The sequence below is a fragment of the Pseudopipra pipra genome, chromosome 3 (assembly GCF_036250125.1).
Source record: "Pseudopipra pipra isolate bDixPip1 chromosome 3, bDixPip1.hap1, whole genome shotgun sequence".
NCBI classification, from domain to species: Eukaryota; Metazoa; Chordata; class Aves; order Passeriformes; family Pipridae; genus Pseudopipra; species Pseudopipra pipra.
In genome coordinates this window covers 54,620,951-54,638,254 of record NC_087551.1, presented here as the reverse complement: position 1 = coordinate 54,638,254, position 17,304 = coordinate 54,620,951, and the positions used below count along the sequence as shown (strand labels likewise).

Here is a 17,304-nt window from a genome sequence, read left to right as displayed (position 1 = left end):
GTCACTTGGTCTGTTCAGCTGGAGAAGAGGAGACTGAGAGGAGACCTCATTGCAGTCTACAATTTCCTCATGAGGGGAAGAGGAGGGACAGGCACTGGGGACCAGTGACAGGACCGAACGGAATAGCCTGAAATTGTGTAGGGGGTGGGTTAGGTTGGATATTAAAAAAAGGCCTTCACCCAGAGGGTGGTTGGGCACTGGAACAGGCTCCCCAGGGATGTGGTCACAGCACCAAGCCTGATGGAGTTCAAGAAGTGTTTGAACAAAGCTCTCAGGCACACAGTGTGATTTGTGGGGTGGTCCTGTGCAGGGCTAGGAGTTGGACTTCAATGATCCTTGTAGGTCACTTCCAACTTAGGATATTCTATGATTCTAGGAAAATTACTGTGTAGTTAAGGGTGAACTTTTAAGCTTCCTGTGCCAAGAGGAACATACCAAAGTATGAAGTGTAAAGTATGAAGCTTTTCATCACTTATTTGGTGGTTTTAGAATTACCAGTTTTCAAAGCCTTTACAGATATAACTACTAAAGAGTTGCAGAGCACTTAAGTCCAGGGTTCATATTTTATGGTCTCATTAGTATGGCTGATTCCATTATGTCAAATATTTATTTTCTCTGTGTTTTGCTTCATGCTTTGAACAAAACTAGAAGATACTTGTGCTTATTTCTTGCAGGATTATCCCATAGAAGATGAGCTTCGCTTGTTGTTAGTATCTTTACCTCAGACTGGTCTTGATCCATGTGTCCAGTACTTCACATCTCTTGCTTTACGTGAAAGTAGCCAGACTCTTGCTGCACAAAGGGTGAGTTCCCATCTGCAAAGTAGAACTGTTTGGGTTCTTTGTTCCTGCAGAGCTCAAAGATAAAAACCTATTTCCACATTTTTGAGCATTGTAAGAGGAAGAGAAATACAGAGACTTTGTGACCGCAGAACATAAGCAAAATCTCTTCTAAATACAGACTGTCTGCTTGAAAGCTTGTTTGTGTTTCCCAGCTGTATTAGTGGAAAAGTCTAGTGAAAGATTGTATCCTTCAAATCTTCCCATTAAGCAGATATTTCAACATTTTATCCAAAACATTCCTTTCCCTTGTAGTGCTCATAAAGTGATTTTTCACATTTTATCTTACTGTTGTTTGAATTTTCACTTACTGCAGACATGATTAAACCTCTGTTAATTCTTACTAGCAAACTAGTAGTTGTTAGCACACCTCAAATAGTAAACTCTGTTATATCACGTGGAAATTCCTCACTGGAACAGATCCCCATTACCAAACCAGAAATGGAATAGTCTAGTGGTCTGTGTGAACTTGGAAACTAATGGTTCTTCAACAGTGCAACAGCTTCTTTAAGTGGCTTTAGGAACATCATTTAAAGTACCATTATTGCTTAAAAATAATAATTGTAATGCCACTTTCATCCACTCTTTCTTGTGAATTTTATTTTTTATTTAAAAGTTGTGACTTCTTTAATGAGTGATTATTATTTTTTATAAGATGCAATAGCAAACATGAATTCATTTTAATAGTGATGCTTGTCAGCCTACATTTGGAGATTTCTAAGTGCAATAACTCTATAGTTCCTCTAATAGAGTTATGTGTATTATTTTTATGCTATCACTCCTTTATTTTTTTCACAGCCAGAGCTCTTGGTACAAAGTGAGCTTTGGTAAGACACTGCACTTGTAAGAATTTTGATTTTTGTTGAGGTTATGCTGGTCTTTCTGCTCTGTGATTGAGAGACTGGTTGTCAGAGGCTATGCCACATATTGGAGACCTTTTTTCCTCCTATTTTTAGTTTTGCAACTATGGAAGTCTAAATTTAGTTTGAGTCTTGCTTTTCACGCTTAAACAAATGATCTTAAAAGAAGATGTTCATTAACAAAATGAAAATCCTACATTTTTTCCCTTTATTTATGTTTTGAAGTTAATAGACTATGGAGACTACTGACTGAAAATCTAATTAATATTTTCAGTTAAAAACAGTAAATATTTTTGTGGTGTACTGTTGTGTAGTTTGTACATTTTGAAAAGTGTATGCGTGTTGTGCACTCTTTAAAGTCATTTCTATAGGTCATTACACACTTAACGGTTCAGTTTAGACATCCTTGTTTTATGTAGCCATTTGAAGTGTGTTATGATTTTTACTGTTTCTCATTTCAGGGAGGCTTATGGTGTTTTGGAGGAAACGGACTTCCATATTGTGAGACATTGAGTAAAATCCCTTCAGAAACAGTGGAACTCTTTTGCTTGCAGGCTTTAGTACAGCATTCTAAGGTAATTTGTCCTTTAAACTATCACTGAAAAACTACATTTATAAACATTCCTTTTTAATACTCTCTCATGTATTGGGAAGGAGTTGCCATTTCTTTGTCTCCTACCCCTCACTCCTTCTGTAAGGGTGTTCAGACAACCGAGACTGGTGTGAAACAAAGGCAGTGTAACAAGCTAATTTTTTTTTCTCATGGGGAAGTGTATGTAAGTTCTGTTCTTGTTTCTAATTAGCCCTTACAAGTTCTCCTGTAGTATACCTGTGTGTATCTTTCAAGAAGTAAAAGGGCAGCTCTGAGACAGAAAAGCAGGAGAGAATGCCTGAGGTCCGGGTGGCTTAAACGATTTCATCCTATGTGGGGCTACTTCCCACTGACAGCTAAAGTCATCGGAGATGGATATCATGAGGCAACAGTGTTTCCACTCTGCAGCTTCTCAGTAATCGAGATACTGATGATGTGAAATTCTCAATGCAAAGTATGTGGATTTGTGTGAGTGTACATCAGTTCAGAAAGCTTACAAGCAGGTATCTTCTTGCGGCTCTTAGTTCGACTCTAGTGCCCGGTTTTCACAAAGTAAAGTAGCCTGATGAATTCAAACCTTATCTATTCAAAAAGCTCCCTCCTTCAGGGGCCACTGCCTTTGGGCAGACTACTGCACAGCAAGCATCTAATACAGTGCCCTCCCAGGACCAGTCTGTTCTTTGCAGACACAGATGAAGAATATGGAAGACTTTTTTTAACAGTGATTCTTCTTGTTTCCTATTGCTGCACTCTTCTGTGTGCACTTCATTGCTCAGAAGCTAAACCACTGAGAAACAGTGTTGAGAACACCAAATTGTTATTGATAGTAGGGGTGGATAAAGTGCAGTTTGCTGGTATTTCTTTCACATCTTCCATATACATAGAAGTTCTGACTTAGTCTGGAATGTGTTATATTCCAGATTTTCAGTTTAAGCAAGTTGTGACTGTACTTGTTCGCACAAGTTGTGACTGTTGAAAGCCACAGACTTGAGGATATCAGCAGTTCGGTAGCTACCATGCATTTTTAAGCACTGTAGACAGTCTGTTCAAATCATAAGCATTTGGCCAATATTGGTAGTTGACACAACTAATTAGCGCATATTCATCTGCTTAGACTAAAATCTGTTGTTGCCCTTAGAATCAATAATGATAACGGTACTATTTGGAAGTAGAAATACCTTTGCATTTCAGTGCATTTTAGATGGTGGACAGGAAGACAAGTGGCTCTGGTTGAGATAATGCTCTAACAAATGCAGAATATTGGCCTGTTTCAGACTCTTGAACTTAAGTTGAAATTTGATCATGCCAAGTGGAGAGCAATCTCATCTCCCTAAGATGGGGAGGAGAGTAAAGTGATGGTACTCGGTGTTTTCCAGGTTGTCAATTCATAGGAATCATGCATTTATCATATTAAAATATTTACTTCCTCTTTAACTATGGCATAATAAATTCTAGATTAATAATAATTTCCATGTAATAAGTGCTCTTCATTATATCGGCTCCTTGAAACTCCCTAATCTGTGAATTAACAGCATCTAAAGAACCTTTTGCAGAATATCTAATTATTATCACTGTATTTACTGTATAATGCTAGATTTCTTCTCACTGTGATAAAATTGAAGCTAAAGGAGGCCTTCAGCTACTACAGAGGATATACCAGCTACGTAAAGATTCAGCAAAGATACAGAGGAACATAATTCGCATTATTGGAAATATGGCTTTGGATGAACATCTTCATTCGTCCATAGTACGTGCAGGTAAAAGGAAAGCAAGTGCGAGTAGTCTGAATGTCACATTTCTGTTCTGAAAATTTCTGAGGATTTGGTGCTTATGTAAAATGAAGAGGACCATGGTAGTGGTGTGGGTTTTATATTTGCAGGGCTGGGGAAGTGTTGTTCGGATTTTTTAACACAAAAAGTTTAGACTGTTTAGATGGTTTTGATTAAGAACTCTTGTTTGCTGTCTAGCCAATGTACGTCAATGAGAGCTGTCCAAAGTCTGATGGATGGTGAAAATTTGGACTTTGTTGATGTTTGGTTCACATTACTGGCAAAAATCTTTTTTGAGTTTCCTGCTCCTACAGATCATCTACCTTGTACATTTTTTTTTTTTTAATTTACTGTGTTTTAGTCTTGTATGGGAACAGTCCAACTTGCAATCCTCACCTTTTGGAACAAAGTGAAACGTGATGCCTTTCCCTTCCTTGTTTTCCTACTAACTTCTGCTAAGCTTTTCTCTCATACCCCTTTTTTAATACCCTCTAAATATCACAATGAAAGTTCTGTACCAAATAAATAAATCTCAATGTTTTATTAGAAAATAAATAAATAGAAAATATCAATATGCTGTTGTATAGGTCCAAGCTGGACCTTTTAAACACTGTGCATTTTTAATCTCTGTTACACAAGGGAGGAGTAGCAAAGGCACAGGAAAACACTGTGAGGATGATGAAAAATTTGAAATGGCTGTGATGTAAAGAACAAATAACTAAACTGAGATGTTTAGTATGAAAAAAAGCGACTGAAAGAGAATACAATGAAGATTTGTAAAATTCTCTTTGCTGGCATAGAGAAGGCAAAGAGGGAATGGTCATCTGCTGTTTGTTGTGATGCAAGATCAAAGGTTCTTGCACATTAAATTATGAAGAGACAGAACAAATAAATACATATTTTTCAATATATTGCATGACCAAACTAAAAATTGCCTTAAAACATGGTGATAGTTGAAGATTTACAAATTCATTAAAAGAAAAGTCCGTAAAGTTCTACACATGGAAACCAAGCTGACTGCAGAAAACCAGAGGGTATAGAGTAGAATCAGCGCTGTACAATTGTCCTTTTACTGCTCTATTCTTCTATTGTTCTGCAACTTCCACACTGCTCACTTCTGAAGAAAGGCAGCTGGACTACAAAGGCCTTTGTTCTGAGTTGTAGCACCATTCCTAAATTCTTATGATTGTTAAAAGCATATATGTAGAGGAAGAGATTGAAATAGGAGAGTCAGCAGCTCCCTGGGACAGAGCTCTTAGTACAAAATGAATTTTAGACAGTGAACCAAACTCCAGAGATGAGCAGTCGGATACTGCTGATCCAGAGTTGATAGAGCTTCTCTTTTATTGCTGGATGATGCATAAGAAGAAAGAACCTCTAAGGCTTTTTTACATGCAAAAACTGCTGGCACAGGAAGAGGAAGAAAAAGTGATGCCTTTTGTAGTAGCTGTGATGAGGTATCTGGAAACAGAAGGATTCTGAACACTATTTTTGACTCTTCGTCTTGGCTCATTTAAGAGAAATGCAAGTTTTAGTCAAACTGGCTTGGCAGTCTCCATTGTATTCGGGGAACTGAAAGTAGACTTTAGGTAGTATTCTTCTGAAGGAGAACATGCACAATGGTCAACATATATTCTGGTTAGAAATGTAATTTAAATACATAATTCTTTTAAAAAAATTTGTTTGTTTAAATCAAAATTCAAATGTCAGTTCATTCTCTTCCTCAGTCTACAGTGAACTATCCTGAATTAGCAACTTACTGAGTATACTAGTAGTAACATATTGTACATGATTTTGAAACAATGCTCATGAGATATATTGTTCTTTTTTTAAACCAGCCTCCATTTGATAATCTCTCTTCAAGGTTTTCCTTTTGAACTTGACTGTAATGTAATTGTGATTTATAGGCCACTTTTGCTAGCAGCAGCAAGATTTATCCGGATTTGAAAGAGACATATATATTTGCGTGTGCACATAAAAGATATTCCTTTGAATTTTTCAGTAGTCTGTGAACATCCCCATCCATGTTTAAGACAATTTTACACTTTAGGTAGAGTATTATAAAGTGTTTGTAAGTCATGGTAGCTATGAATTAAAATTTTATTGACAGTTGTATCAAATCTAATTATTATATGTTTCTGTGGTATAAATAGTATAGTATTTTTAGAATAGCAGGGATATTTTGATTCCATAATGAGTTTTTCATACATTGGATTTTAAAATAGAAATGGTTGTACTACTCTTACAGGGAGCATCAATTTTTTTCATCTACCATTGCTCCTGTAGGTTGTTTTTTATGCCTCTCTTGTGCTTTAAGATTCATTTTCACCATCTTTCTTGCATTTTATCTACAAAAAGAGACCTGAGATCTGTTCTCTCTCTGACAACTGTATTGACCTGCAGATACACTTCCTTTTTCTTCTGAGAAGACGTTCTCCTTCAGATCATAAGCTGAACAGTAATAAAATACATTGCCTCCTTGCCTCTCTGAATTTTTGAATTTTGGAGATTCCACTTACCTATCTTTGGCTTTCCTGAAGTAAAGAGTGGATTGAAATAATTTATTTTGATGTTACCCTTCTTAAGTTTTAACATCTGTTTTCACAAGTATAGTTTAAAGGGTGATGTTTCTGAATTCTTTCATTTGGGTGATGTTTCTATTAGTTAACCGGCTGCTTTATTTTCTCAATGTAGGTTGGGTTTCTGTACTTGCTGAAGTAATGAAATCCCCACATATCATTCAGTCTTCTCATGCATCCAGAGCTTTGGCTAATCTAGACAGGGACACGGTGGAAGAAAAATATCCAGATGGCGTTTATGTCTTACATCCACAGTATCGTAGCAGGTAAAGCAGAAGGAGACATTGTAAATGCTGTACTTTGAGTTTTTTACGCTGTTCAGTTACAAAACCTTGGAAGAGTTGAAATCAGAGTGCTGCTGTAGTGTTATCACCTGCTCCTCCTGTTTTTTGGTGGGTTGAAAGGACTGAATTTACATTCTCAAGTAGAAGAACAACAGGAGTGGTTGGAGTAGTCCATAACCATGAAAAGGGTATTACTGTAATGCATGGAAAAATCCGAACACAAAACATGAGATTAATTACTGCTTTACATGTGTTGCAACCCTTTAACCTTTGCACTGCATGTCTTGGATACCATGCCTTGTAATTATTCTACTGGCATCAGCACATGTTGGCCTAAGATGCAGTAAATTTTCATCTTAGCCTCTTTAAACAGCAGTTGTGGATCTGGGACTGAAGCAGTCTCCAGCATGCTATGTCACTTAGTAGCAACTATTCCTGGGCTCATTGGTATTACTCAGATTGCAGTGAAGATCTAATTAGATGATAAAGCTGCATTAATAGTAGCTGGAGGGAAAGCTGGTTTTCATTATAGAAAATTACGATTTGTGAGGTGGGTACTTTCCATACCTCTTTTTATATCTCTTCTAGGTGTATCCCTGTTTTTTGTCTTGATCTGAGTGTACTCTTGGAAATACCATGATATACTGTCCACAAGATAAGAAATCACATGTAGTGTTAAAAGAAGTGTTTTGGCATCCCTTAGGTTAAAAGTTCTAATTTGCTAAAAGAATATGTAACACATATCTCTTAAAAATTCCTTTTTCTTTATCAGTCAGCCCATCAGAGCAGACATCCTTTTTGTTCACGGTCTTTTGGGAGCAGCATTTAAAACCTGGCGACAGCAAGACATTGACAGGCATTTGGATAAAAAGGTCTCAGAAGGCGAAGAGGACTATAGTCAGTGCTGGCCAAAGGTAAAAAGGCAGTAACATTTTTACACATGGCTGCTGTTTTCTCATTAGTGAGAGCTGTCCAGAGCATCTAGCATCTGTCTGGCAGATGTCTTTTTTGAATCACATTAGTTGTAATGTGTTATACAAGTAGCACTTTCCAAGTTCCTGATAGATTTTTGTTAGTGAGTTGTTTATTGTTTGTGCAAGGAAAAATCTCTGCTAAGTTTAGTGCTTTCAACATCATTCACGTGCTAGTGAAATAGAAGGCCATGGCTGCTTTCCTTATGCTCTTTTTTTTTTTTTAATGGAATGTTATTGCTGAGGAAAAGATATATAAAATTACATTTTAAATTAAGTACCTTCTCTTACATAGATGTCTGAGTATGTGCAGATTGCTATTTAAGTATTGTCGGTGAATAAGGTGTTAGTGCTTCAAGTGACTCACACTGGTATAGCCACTGAAGTATCTCTGTAAAACTTGAACTGATCAGTCCTGTTGATAATCTTAGTCTTGTTTCACCCAGGAGAGGGAGCCAGGAACGCACGAGTTAGAGATTGGTTTTCATCCTTTGCCTACTTTGTGGCTGGGGAACAGCCTAGAGTTCCCCAGCATATAATAAGAATAATAATACAGGTGTAAAATGTATTTGGGGTTAATTGATGAGTAAAAGTCTTGCTTGATATTGTCCCCATAGTAACATCTTTGCTTCATTGCTGGTAAGTTGCTTGCAAGAGTTTAAGTACCCCAATTATAAGTTCTTTGATTTTGCTTTTCTTTTAATTTAGACATGGCTGGCTTCAGACTGTCCTTCCCTTAGAATCCTATCTGTAGAATATGACACCCATTTGAGTGACTGGAAAGCAAAATGTCCTGTTGAGGCTCACAGGTAACAAATATAGCATCTGCAGTTTAGAGGGGGGGAAGGAGGGAGACCTGTAAAGCTGATCCTTGGGATCTCCTAGTGTGAAACAGTGAATTTATCTTATGTGGCATTGGAAAATCAAATTTGGAAAAAATTAATTATAGTCATGATATGCTTGATTTTTTTTAGCCTCATGAATTACTTCTGGCAATTTCATGAATTCTTACAGGCCGTTCTACTCATGTTTAGGGGAGACTAAACTATGCTATTAGTTAATGCAAATCTTAAAGGGGATATTTCTTGAAGTGACCCTATAATGCTTCATAAGCACAGCATAAAAATCACTGTACTGTGGCTTTGAACTCCTGATAAAATGAAGCATATATTTTCATAGAATTGTTTAGGTTGGAAAAGACTCTTCAGAATATTGAGTCCAACCATTAACCCAGCATTGCCAAGTCCACCACTAAACCATGTCCCTAAGTCACATCTACACATCTTTTTAGTACCTCCGGGAATGGGGACTCAACCACTTCCTGGGTAGCCTGTTTCAGTGTTTGACAACCCTTTTGATGAAGAAATTTTTCTAATATCCAATCGAAACCTCCCCTGGTGCAACTTGAGGTTGTTTCCTCTCATCCTGTCATTTGTTACCTGGACCAAGAGACCAACCCACAACTGGCTGCACCCTCCTTTCAGGTAGTCATAGAGATAAGGTCATCCCCATGAGCCTCCTTTTCTCCAGGTTAAACAACCCCAGCTCCTTCAGCTGTTCCTCATAGGACTTGTTCTCCAGATCCTTCACTGGCTCTGTTGCCCTTCTCTGAACATGTTCCAGTGCCTCAAAATCTTTTTTGTAGTGAGGAGCCCAAAACTGAACACAGGATTCAAGGCATTGCCTCATCAGTCACTTCTCTCCTCCTGCTGGCCACATTATTTCTGATACAAAGATACTTTGTTCAAAAAGTGTTACTTTGACCCATAAAATTCAGCAACTGTATCTGATTTGGTCAGATAGTGTAATTGTCGGAGGAGTTGCATTTTTGCTGTTGGTGAACTGGATAGGTCAAAGGAATATGCAACCATCAAGCATTTTCTTCCTGAAAAATAAAAATACTTTGAGCCTGTAAGGGTTCTTTTGGCTTGAATGAATTTTAGACTTAGTAATTGTGATCTTTAAATCAGAACCTAAGTCCTTCAAACACTTATGCAGATACTTTAGCATGTTACTAGTACTGTAGATTCAACTTGTGTACTTCAATGGAGGTATGTGCATGACTGCTCACAGGTTAGGAACCTGAAAGTGGATTATGTTTTGTGCAGGGAAGAAAAAATTTCAGCGTGTTTGTAATAGACTGGGAACTTGCTACTTGTTCATTCCCTCCTCCTGGTTATATGAAAACTCAATGCAATTATTGCATTAAAGAAGATATATAAGCAGGGAAAAAATAAGGAAGGCATGACTGTTAATATGCCTATTTGAAATGAGGCAGAAAAATGACAGTAAGAAGCATGTAGGTGGTTACAGGTGGTTACAGGTCCAAAGAAAACTGGAAATGGCTTTAAGTTGTACCAGGGAAGGTTTAGATTGGATAATAGGAAAAAATTCTTCACTGAAAGGGTTGTCAAACCCTGGAAGAGACTGCCCAGGGAAGTGGTTGTCTCCCCATCTCTAGAGGTGATATGAAAATGTGCAGATATGGCCCTTAAGGACATGGTTTTGTGGTAGACTTGGCAGTGCTGGGTTAATGGTTGGACTCTATGATCTTAAGGGTCTTTTTCAACCTAAATGATTCTGTGATTCTAAGAAAACTCTTTTCTGTGTCTGTCTGAAGTATGTTTAAATAAATAAACATTTATTTCTTTCACTAAGATTAATGTCTTTTTTATTACAAAATAGAAAATTAATTACCTGCTATTTATGGTCACCCAAGCATAATATTTGATTATTTTATAATTTTATATGTTTAATAATAAATGAAAAATATTGAAGATATTTTTAACTTCCAGGAACAAAAATGTGGCAATAAAATCATAAACTTGGTTTGCTTTTAAGTGTATGGTCTCATTCACTGTTTCAACAGTGAATTTTTATGCCTCTCTGCTAGCCTAAAGCCTGTTGTTCAGCTGAAAAGACACACTTGAGTATCCTTTTCATATGTGTTATAAAGCAATTTCTAGTGAGAATGCTGAGACCAATAGAGATGAAGTGAATTATTTTGCACAGTGGTTGCCCCAGTATCCTGATGCTTTCATTATCCAAAGGCTTTCTGTGTTTGATTCTTGTTACACTGCAAGGCATAATGATGTTGCACTTTCAAGCTTGGATTGAGAATTGGGGTTGGTTTTGTTTTGGTTGTACCACAGATTCGTTTTCAGCCTCTAAAGTGTAGCTTATCCTTTCCAGAGTTCAGTCTTTTCATTTATAAAGTGGAGATTGTTATGCTTTCATACTATTCCAGTACAAAGCATTTGGAGATTTTTGTCTGGAAAGTCTAGCAGACATTAGCTGTGATTTTTTTTAATGTGTTGGTTGATCATGCACTTAGTTGTTAAGTTTCTGTACATTGCTCCACATTTGGAGCATTATTTAGCAAAATACATTTTTGTCAGACACTAGGTATGTTCCTGTTGCAAGGGATAAAGTTCATTATGTGTCGATGTTGCGTTCGTAAAATGAAAACATCATTTTGTTACAGTGCGTAAATGAAATTATTTAAAACTCCATAAAACAATTTGTCAAGCTAAGGGAAATGATTGGTAAGTGAAATTAAAACAAAACTTTCTTGCAAGAGCAAGAAACTGAATTTAGCTCAATTTCTGTTGTCCTTGTGAAGCCAACCTTAAAAAGTTTTTGCCATTTTTCACTGTAGTAACAATAATTAAATAATTAATGTTTCTGTAGCTAATTCACTTCCATAAACACACAGCACTGAAAATTCATTGTGTTTTAACGTTGCCTTTTAACCTATCATGCTTCATTATGCCTGTGTTCATGTTTCCTTTGCAGGAAATCTATTGCTTACCGGAGCAGTGAGCTGCTTGACAAGCTCAAAGCTGCTGGGATTGGAGACAGACCTCTGGTGTGGGTATCTCATAGCATGGGTGGTAAGCATGTTGCCTGTTTGATATAAAGTATTTTTTTGACTTTTTATTTCAGAATAAGCTGTTAAACAAATTCAGATTGAAATACAATTATTCAGAATAGTTTATTTTAAAATTTTGCAAAGACCTAAAAATGAAAAACAAATTTCTATTTTCTTAATGTGTTATACTCAATAGCATATACATTTTGAAACGATTTTTGTTGCTGTTTGGTTTTACATGTTGATTTAAAAACTCACTGAGTTGAAATTCATGTAAATGGAAATCCAGAGGCAAAATTTTCTCCATGATCAGGCGTATAGTAAATGTCATTAGCAACACTTAAAACAAATCAAAATTGGATTTGCATCATTCATTGACATTTTGTATTAATGCCTTCTCAGGTTTGGTTTGGTTTTTCTTCAGCTTAATCTTATATATTTGACTGTCAAAGGACTAATCAATGAGGCAAGAATACTGTTAATTGTTTCATGGATAATATAGCATGATCATTATTTTCACAGTGGTTTAAATCCCTGCATTAATTCAGTTTCTGTTGCCAGGTCTTCTAGTCAAAAAGATGCTGGTGGATGCTTCCAAGAATCCAGAAATGGATAAAATTGTAAACAACACCAGAGGAATCATATTTTATAGTGTACCTCACCATGGTTCCCAGCTGGCTGAATATTCTATAAATGCCAGATATCTTCTCTTTCCGTCTGTGGAGGTTAAAGAACTCAGCAAGGGTACGTTCACTTTGCTACCATCTAACAACAGGGAACTCTGCTAATGTGTTCACAAAGCTTTGTTTTTTCCATCGTGTTGTCAGAAGAAGCTAGGTAAAAACAACAAACCCCCTTTTTATGTTTTGGGTTGTGTGTTGAATTATTGCAAGTGATTCTGAGTAGCTGTTTTGTTGATTGCAGAGGTGAGGAGAAAAGGGGGAGTCAGAATAAGTTTAAAGAGTAGTTTGGGTCATTCAGCAAAGTAATAACTAACATGTACCAGCCCTTGGACTCTTATCTTCCAAACTAATTCTATGCTATGCAGAATTAAACAATTGTTGCATATGGTAACTGGAAAAAAGGGATTACAGACTAAATGCTACTCCTTTTACTGTCGTATTAATTTTTCAAAACCAACTCTTTAGCAATGCAGTCTTGCCATACAAATGCTATAATCTTATGTTCCAGATAACACTGCAAAAATTATGTTGCTCTTTCTTAGATTCTCCTGCACTTAAAGAGCTGAATGATGACTTCTTGTCTTTTGCCAAAGACAAGAAATTTTCAGTGCTGAGTTTTGCAGAAACCTTACCCACGCACATAGGCAGCATGTTAAAACTGCATGTCGTACCTTTGGAATCAGCAGGTAAGTCAAATAGCCATTTAATTTATTTAATTTTGTATATATTCATGTAAACATCGATAATGAGAAAGGTTTATAAATGTTGTGGTAGAAAGACCTAGAAAAATGCATCTGTTATGTTGTAGGGTATTTCACTTAAACTTTTGTCTGAGTTTAAACTGCAGTTTCCCTGCTGAGATCTGAAGCAGCTACATTTAGATTTTAGAACAGCAGTTGATTGTTTTGGTTTTTCTAAATGCAAGTAACATTTGCTTGTTGAAAAAAGAAGGATAAAACCTGGTCTAATGTTACACTGTTGGAGTCCTTTCCTTTGGAATTATGACTAATTGTGGTTTATATTTGTATAGATAGGCTGAATAGTGTTTCAGATGCTTCCACAAATTCTAGCTATTTCCTCCTTTAAGAAAATAAGACAGAAAATTAGTAAACTGCTAATGGAGAAAAAAATTCACAAAACTGGGTTTCAGTGTTAGGAATCTTTTAGCACATCTTGGATACTCAAGCCAGTAGAGTTTTCTTCCTGAAGAGTTTCCTCCATCTTTTTGCCTTTCGTAGGAGGAAGGAAGACCAGACAGTTTTTTCCCTTGCTTTTTTTGTGGGTGCTCAACTTAGAGAATTGTTTTAAGTCTTACATTTTTGGGTTTTCATGAAGCAAAACCTTCTTTTGCTCTACCCAAAGTATCTGTAAGGCCCTGAACAGAAACCATTGCTTTGCTGGGTTTCATATCAGGCTTTCCACCAGCTAAATTCACTACCTTAAGTCCAAGGTCAGTTGCTCTGAAGAAGGTGAGCTATACATCCCTGTTTTTCTGAGTCAATATTTAGCAGTATTTTTACAGTATGTCTTTTTGAGCAGCAATTGTTTGCAAAAATGTTGCTGATGCAATTTGATTGGCAAGGACTGAAAAACAGGACTTCGGTTGTTTTTTTTTTTTTGATTTAGCAAAATAAAATTAAAGAGAGGACTGAATGACAGAGCCCAAATTAATACTGTGTGTGCACTTATAATTTTGTAGCATTTCTCATCTTCTAGAGATGATACACAATGCAGCATGTGAGCACTCTTGCAAACCTTTAGAGGGTACATGACAATTCGGCAGCACAGCACTTGTTCTGTTCAAAATGCAGGCTGATGAGCAGTACACTCCATGTTTCTTGCATGTGTGCTTGAGCACACAAAAGCAAAGCTTCATTCTGCTCTAGTGTAATTTTACATGGTTAAAGATACAGAGTTCAAAGCAAAGTGAAGGATTTTGAGGTTGCTAAGTGAATAGATAATAAACCGGAATGTGGCAGTCATGGCATCTTAACTGGAAAGTTAGTAGTGATAGCTGTCAGGAAAGAATAAATGCCATAGTGTTAATATTTCATTTGCCCAGAAATGTGTGTGGTGATTGTGGCATATTTCAGGTTAATTCTAGTCCAATTTTTAATCTCCACATCAAAGCATTTTTGTGAGGAATAGGGGCAATTAGTGGTGATCAGATTCAAGATACTGTGGATTAAACCCTATCCCTGATCATATCAATGCTTAAACCTCAGTCACAACTGTGCTGTCTGTCAGGTGCTGGTAAATGATGTTTTGTGTCATCAGAGTTGTCTATATGAAAAAAATGTACATTTATGTATATCAAACAAACATGGTAGAACTCTGGCCTAATGGTTTACTAGTGTGGATTTTTGGCAGTGTATAGCTCTGTCTGACCGTATCAGTGTGCACTGATGTTTCTAGCACATTAAAAAATAATGAGGACCAAACAGTTACACTGAAGACAGGAGAAGTTGCTTTTGAGAGAGAAATTGCTAATACAAGATGTGCTTTTCAGTCTAGGTCGTCTTATGAACTTTAGTAGTTTTTTCTTCTTTTTTTTTTTCCCTCTCCCAGACTTAGGAATTGGAGACCTTATTCCAGTGGATGTTAATCATCTAAATATTTGTAAGCCAAAGAAGAAGGATGCTTTCCTGTACCAACGTACACTGAAGTTCATTCAGGATGTTTTAGCCCAAGAACTTAGAGATTGAGTATTTGCTATCCTTGGCTATTTGTGCCCTCCATTTGGTGTGACACAGAAGGTTCTTATTTGTTAGGGGATCTGCAGAACTACACGAGTACTATGTCAATAGTATCTGCGGCTGAATAATTTTCAGTACATCTCCAACTTAGACACCTCTGCAATTTATTTCTAAAATACATTCAAAACAAATACAGACCTGGCAAAAAGAAAATGTGTGCCCAGGATATCTTCTTTTAGCAAAAAGACACAACCTTGCTTTGGAGACAGGTAAATATACATCTGGGACAAAGTCTTATAGAGAGGATTAGAAACAATTAACTGAGGTGATTATTTATTGTGACAAAAAGGCAAAGAAGCTGCCGCAAAGTGTTGGTTTACTGTCCATGCTAAGTAGTCTGACTGGAGCCTGGAGAAACAATATCCAAATAAATGAAGGTAGCATTTTTGTCTAGTGGCCCAGTTACAGGAGAGAGAGAGTCATTTGCCTTTTCATTTAATAGAGCACCCAGATTTGTCAGCAAATATGGCATCTGTTTTCTGCATGAGAAAGAGATGGGTTGGTAGGTTGTCTTGCTTAGACAACTGTCATGGTTTTTACCTTGTCTGTATTAATGAAAACAAAAGAAAAGAAATATTCACCTTCTTGTACATTTCTCTCCTAATCTTAGCAATGTATGAGATTCAGTCAGACACAGGGCAGTTCTGTGCCTGTTCACAAGGAAGATACAGAACAGAGGCTTAGCTCTTCTGCTTTACTCTTGGGATGTTCGGAGAAGATGGTATATGTTCAAATCCCTGGCTCCCGTTTCTTGTACAGAACCTTTTCTTTGGCTGATTTAAAGAAGAGCGTTGAAAATGCTCAGGTGGATTAAGAAAAATGTAGGCCCTGACAAAAAGCTGATGTTTTAGTAGAGAAAAGTAAAGCAGGAAAAAATTCGGATGATCATAAGGCACCCCTGGAAATGCGGATCACCACAGATGTTTTGGTTTCTTGGGGCCCAAGTATATTTATTGGTGTAGATACAGAGAAAACCAGCAGTGTTGTCTTATTTGAGTTTGTTTATGTTTAGGGTACCTTAACAGTACTGATGAGAAATCAGTATTTTTAGACAAAAAAATGGCAGTGCACAGTCACTTTTTGAAGTCTTAGATAGTTTGCACTGTAGTTAAAAGCAACCTGGTCTAATTGTGGTCTCTTTCCTTCCTTTCTTTACACCCCTAACCCTCTTGAAAACAAGCATAGGCTATGATAAAGCTGTATTACCTTTGCTGACCATTTGTTAAGTAAGGCCTGTACTGATGACAGGCCTGGGGTGTCTCCTAACGTCACTTATGTGAGATGGATCTAATGTTACTGGCCTTAAAATTATGGCTAGGAAAGCTACCAGAGAGGTGGGATGCACCTCGTGGTTCTGTGTGGGCTTGGTTCTGGTGCCGGTGGGCGCTGCAGTCCTGCCAGTCCTGAGGCCACCTCGTCTGTTCCCACTTCAGAGCACTCCAGCCCAGGAAGACACTGCATCTTAAAATACACTTTTAGAAGTTGAGCCTTGACATGAGGGGGTCTGGTACTAAAATTCACAAGAACAGTACAGAGAATGTACAGCACTACACTGGCAAAAAGAGCATTCCCCCCCCCCCAACCAAGATGTAGGTAAGAATGCTGCATTGCAGTGTTTCCTGTAGAAAATGTAACAGACCTGTTGTAATTTCTAAACAGCTCTATCCTTTTTACACTGTGGTTTGACTTCAGAGTCTAAATATATTAGTACACTTTGTATTCACAAAGAAGAGAGTATGTGGAATTCATTGTGAATAGACAAGACTTCTAATAATTGACTGCTTGTTTAGTGTGACAAATCTACTGATTTTAATAGACTTCTTTGGCTTACAGGGATTCAGATCAATGACACTAAACATTAATCTTAGTAAATACATCTATGTTTTGTTACTGGAACTGGAATTCCTAAGGCAATGTTTTGCTTTTTGTAACTATTTATATATGTGTAACTTTTAAAACTAATATTTGGCAGGGGGGTTGTTGGATTTGCGTTTTTTGTTGGTTTTTTTTTTTTTTTGGAATACAGTAATAAAATGTGATTTAAAAAATGTCTTAGATACATCACAAAATGTATTAAAGGTTAATGATCTGCCAAATGAA

The 17,304-nt window shown here is 36.9% G+C and overlaps 1 protein-coding gene across 3 annotated transcripts in view; it reads left to right on the top strand.

The window, feature by feature from the left end:
- SERAC1 (serine active site containing 1) overlaps positions 1-17,304 on the top strand; it is a 27,482-nt gene extending 10,178 nt beyond the window's left edge. For all 3 annotated transcript variants that reach the window (XM_064649255.1, XM_064649253.1, XM_064649254.1), the window contains 10 exons: positions 675-803; positions 2,161-2,274; positions 3,886-4,048; positions 6,755-6,905; positions 7,696-7,837; positions 8,603-8,703; positions 11,690-11,787; positions 12,327-12,509; positions 12,991-13,134; positions 15,017-17,304. In XM_064649255.1, coding sequence (XP_064505325.1) covers positions 675-803; positions 2,161-2,274; positions 3,886-4,048; positions 6,755-6,905; positions 7,696-7,837; positions 8,603-8,703; positions 11,690-11,787; positions 12,327-12,509; positions 12,991-13,134; positions 15,017-15,153 — 1,362 coding nt within the window. In that variant the 3' untranslated portion in view covers positions 15,154-17,304. The remainder of the gene's footprint in view (positions 1-674; positions 804-2,160; positions 2,275-3,885; positions 4,049-6,754; positions 6,906-7,695; positions 7,838-8,602; positions 8,704-11,689; positions 11,788-12,326; positions 12,510-12,990; positions 13,135-15,016) is intronic.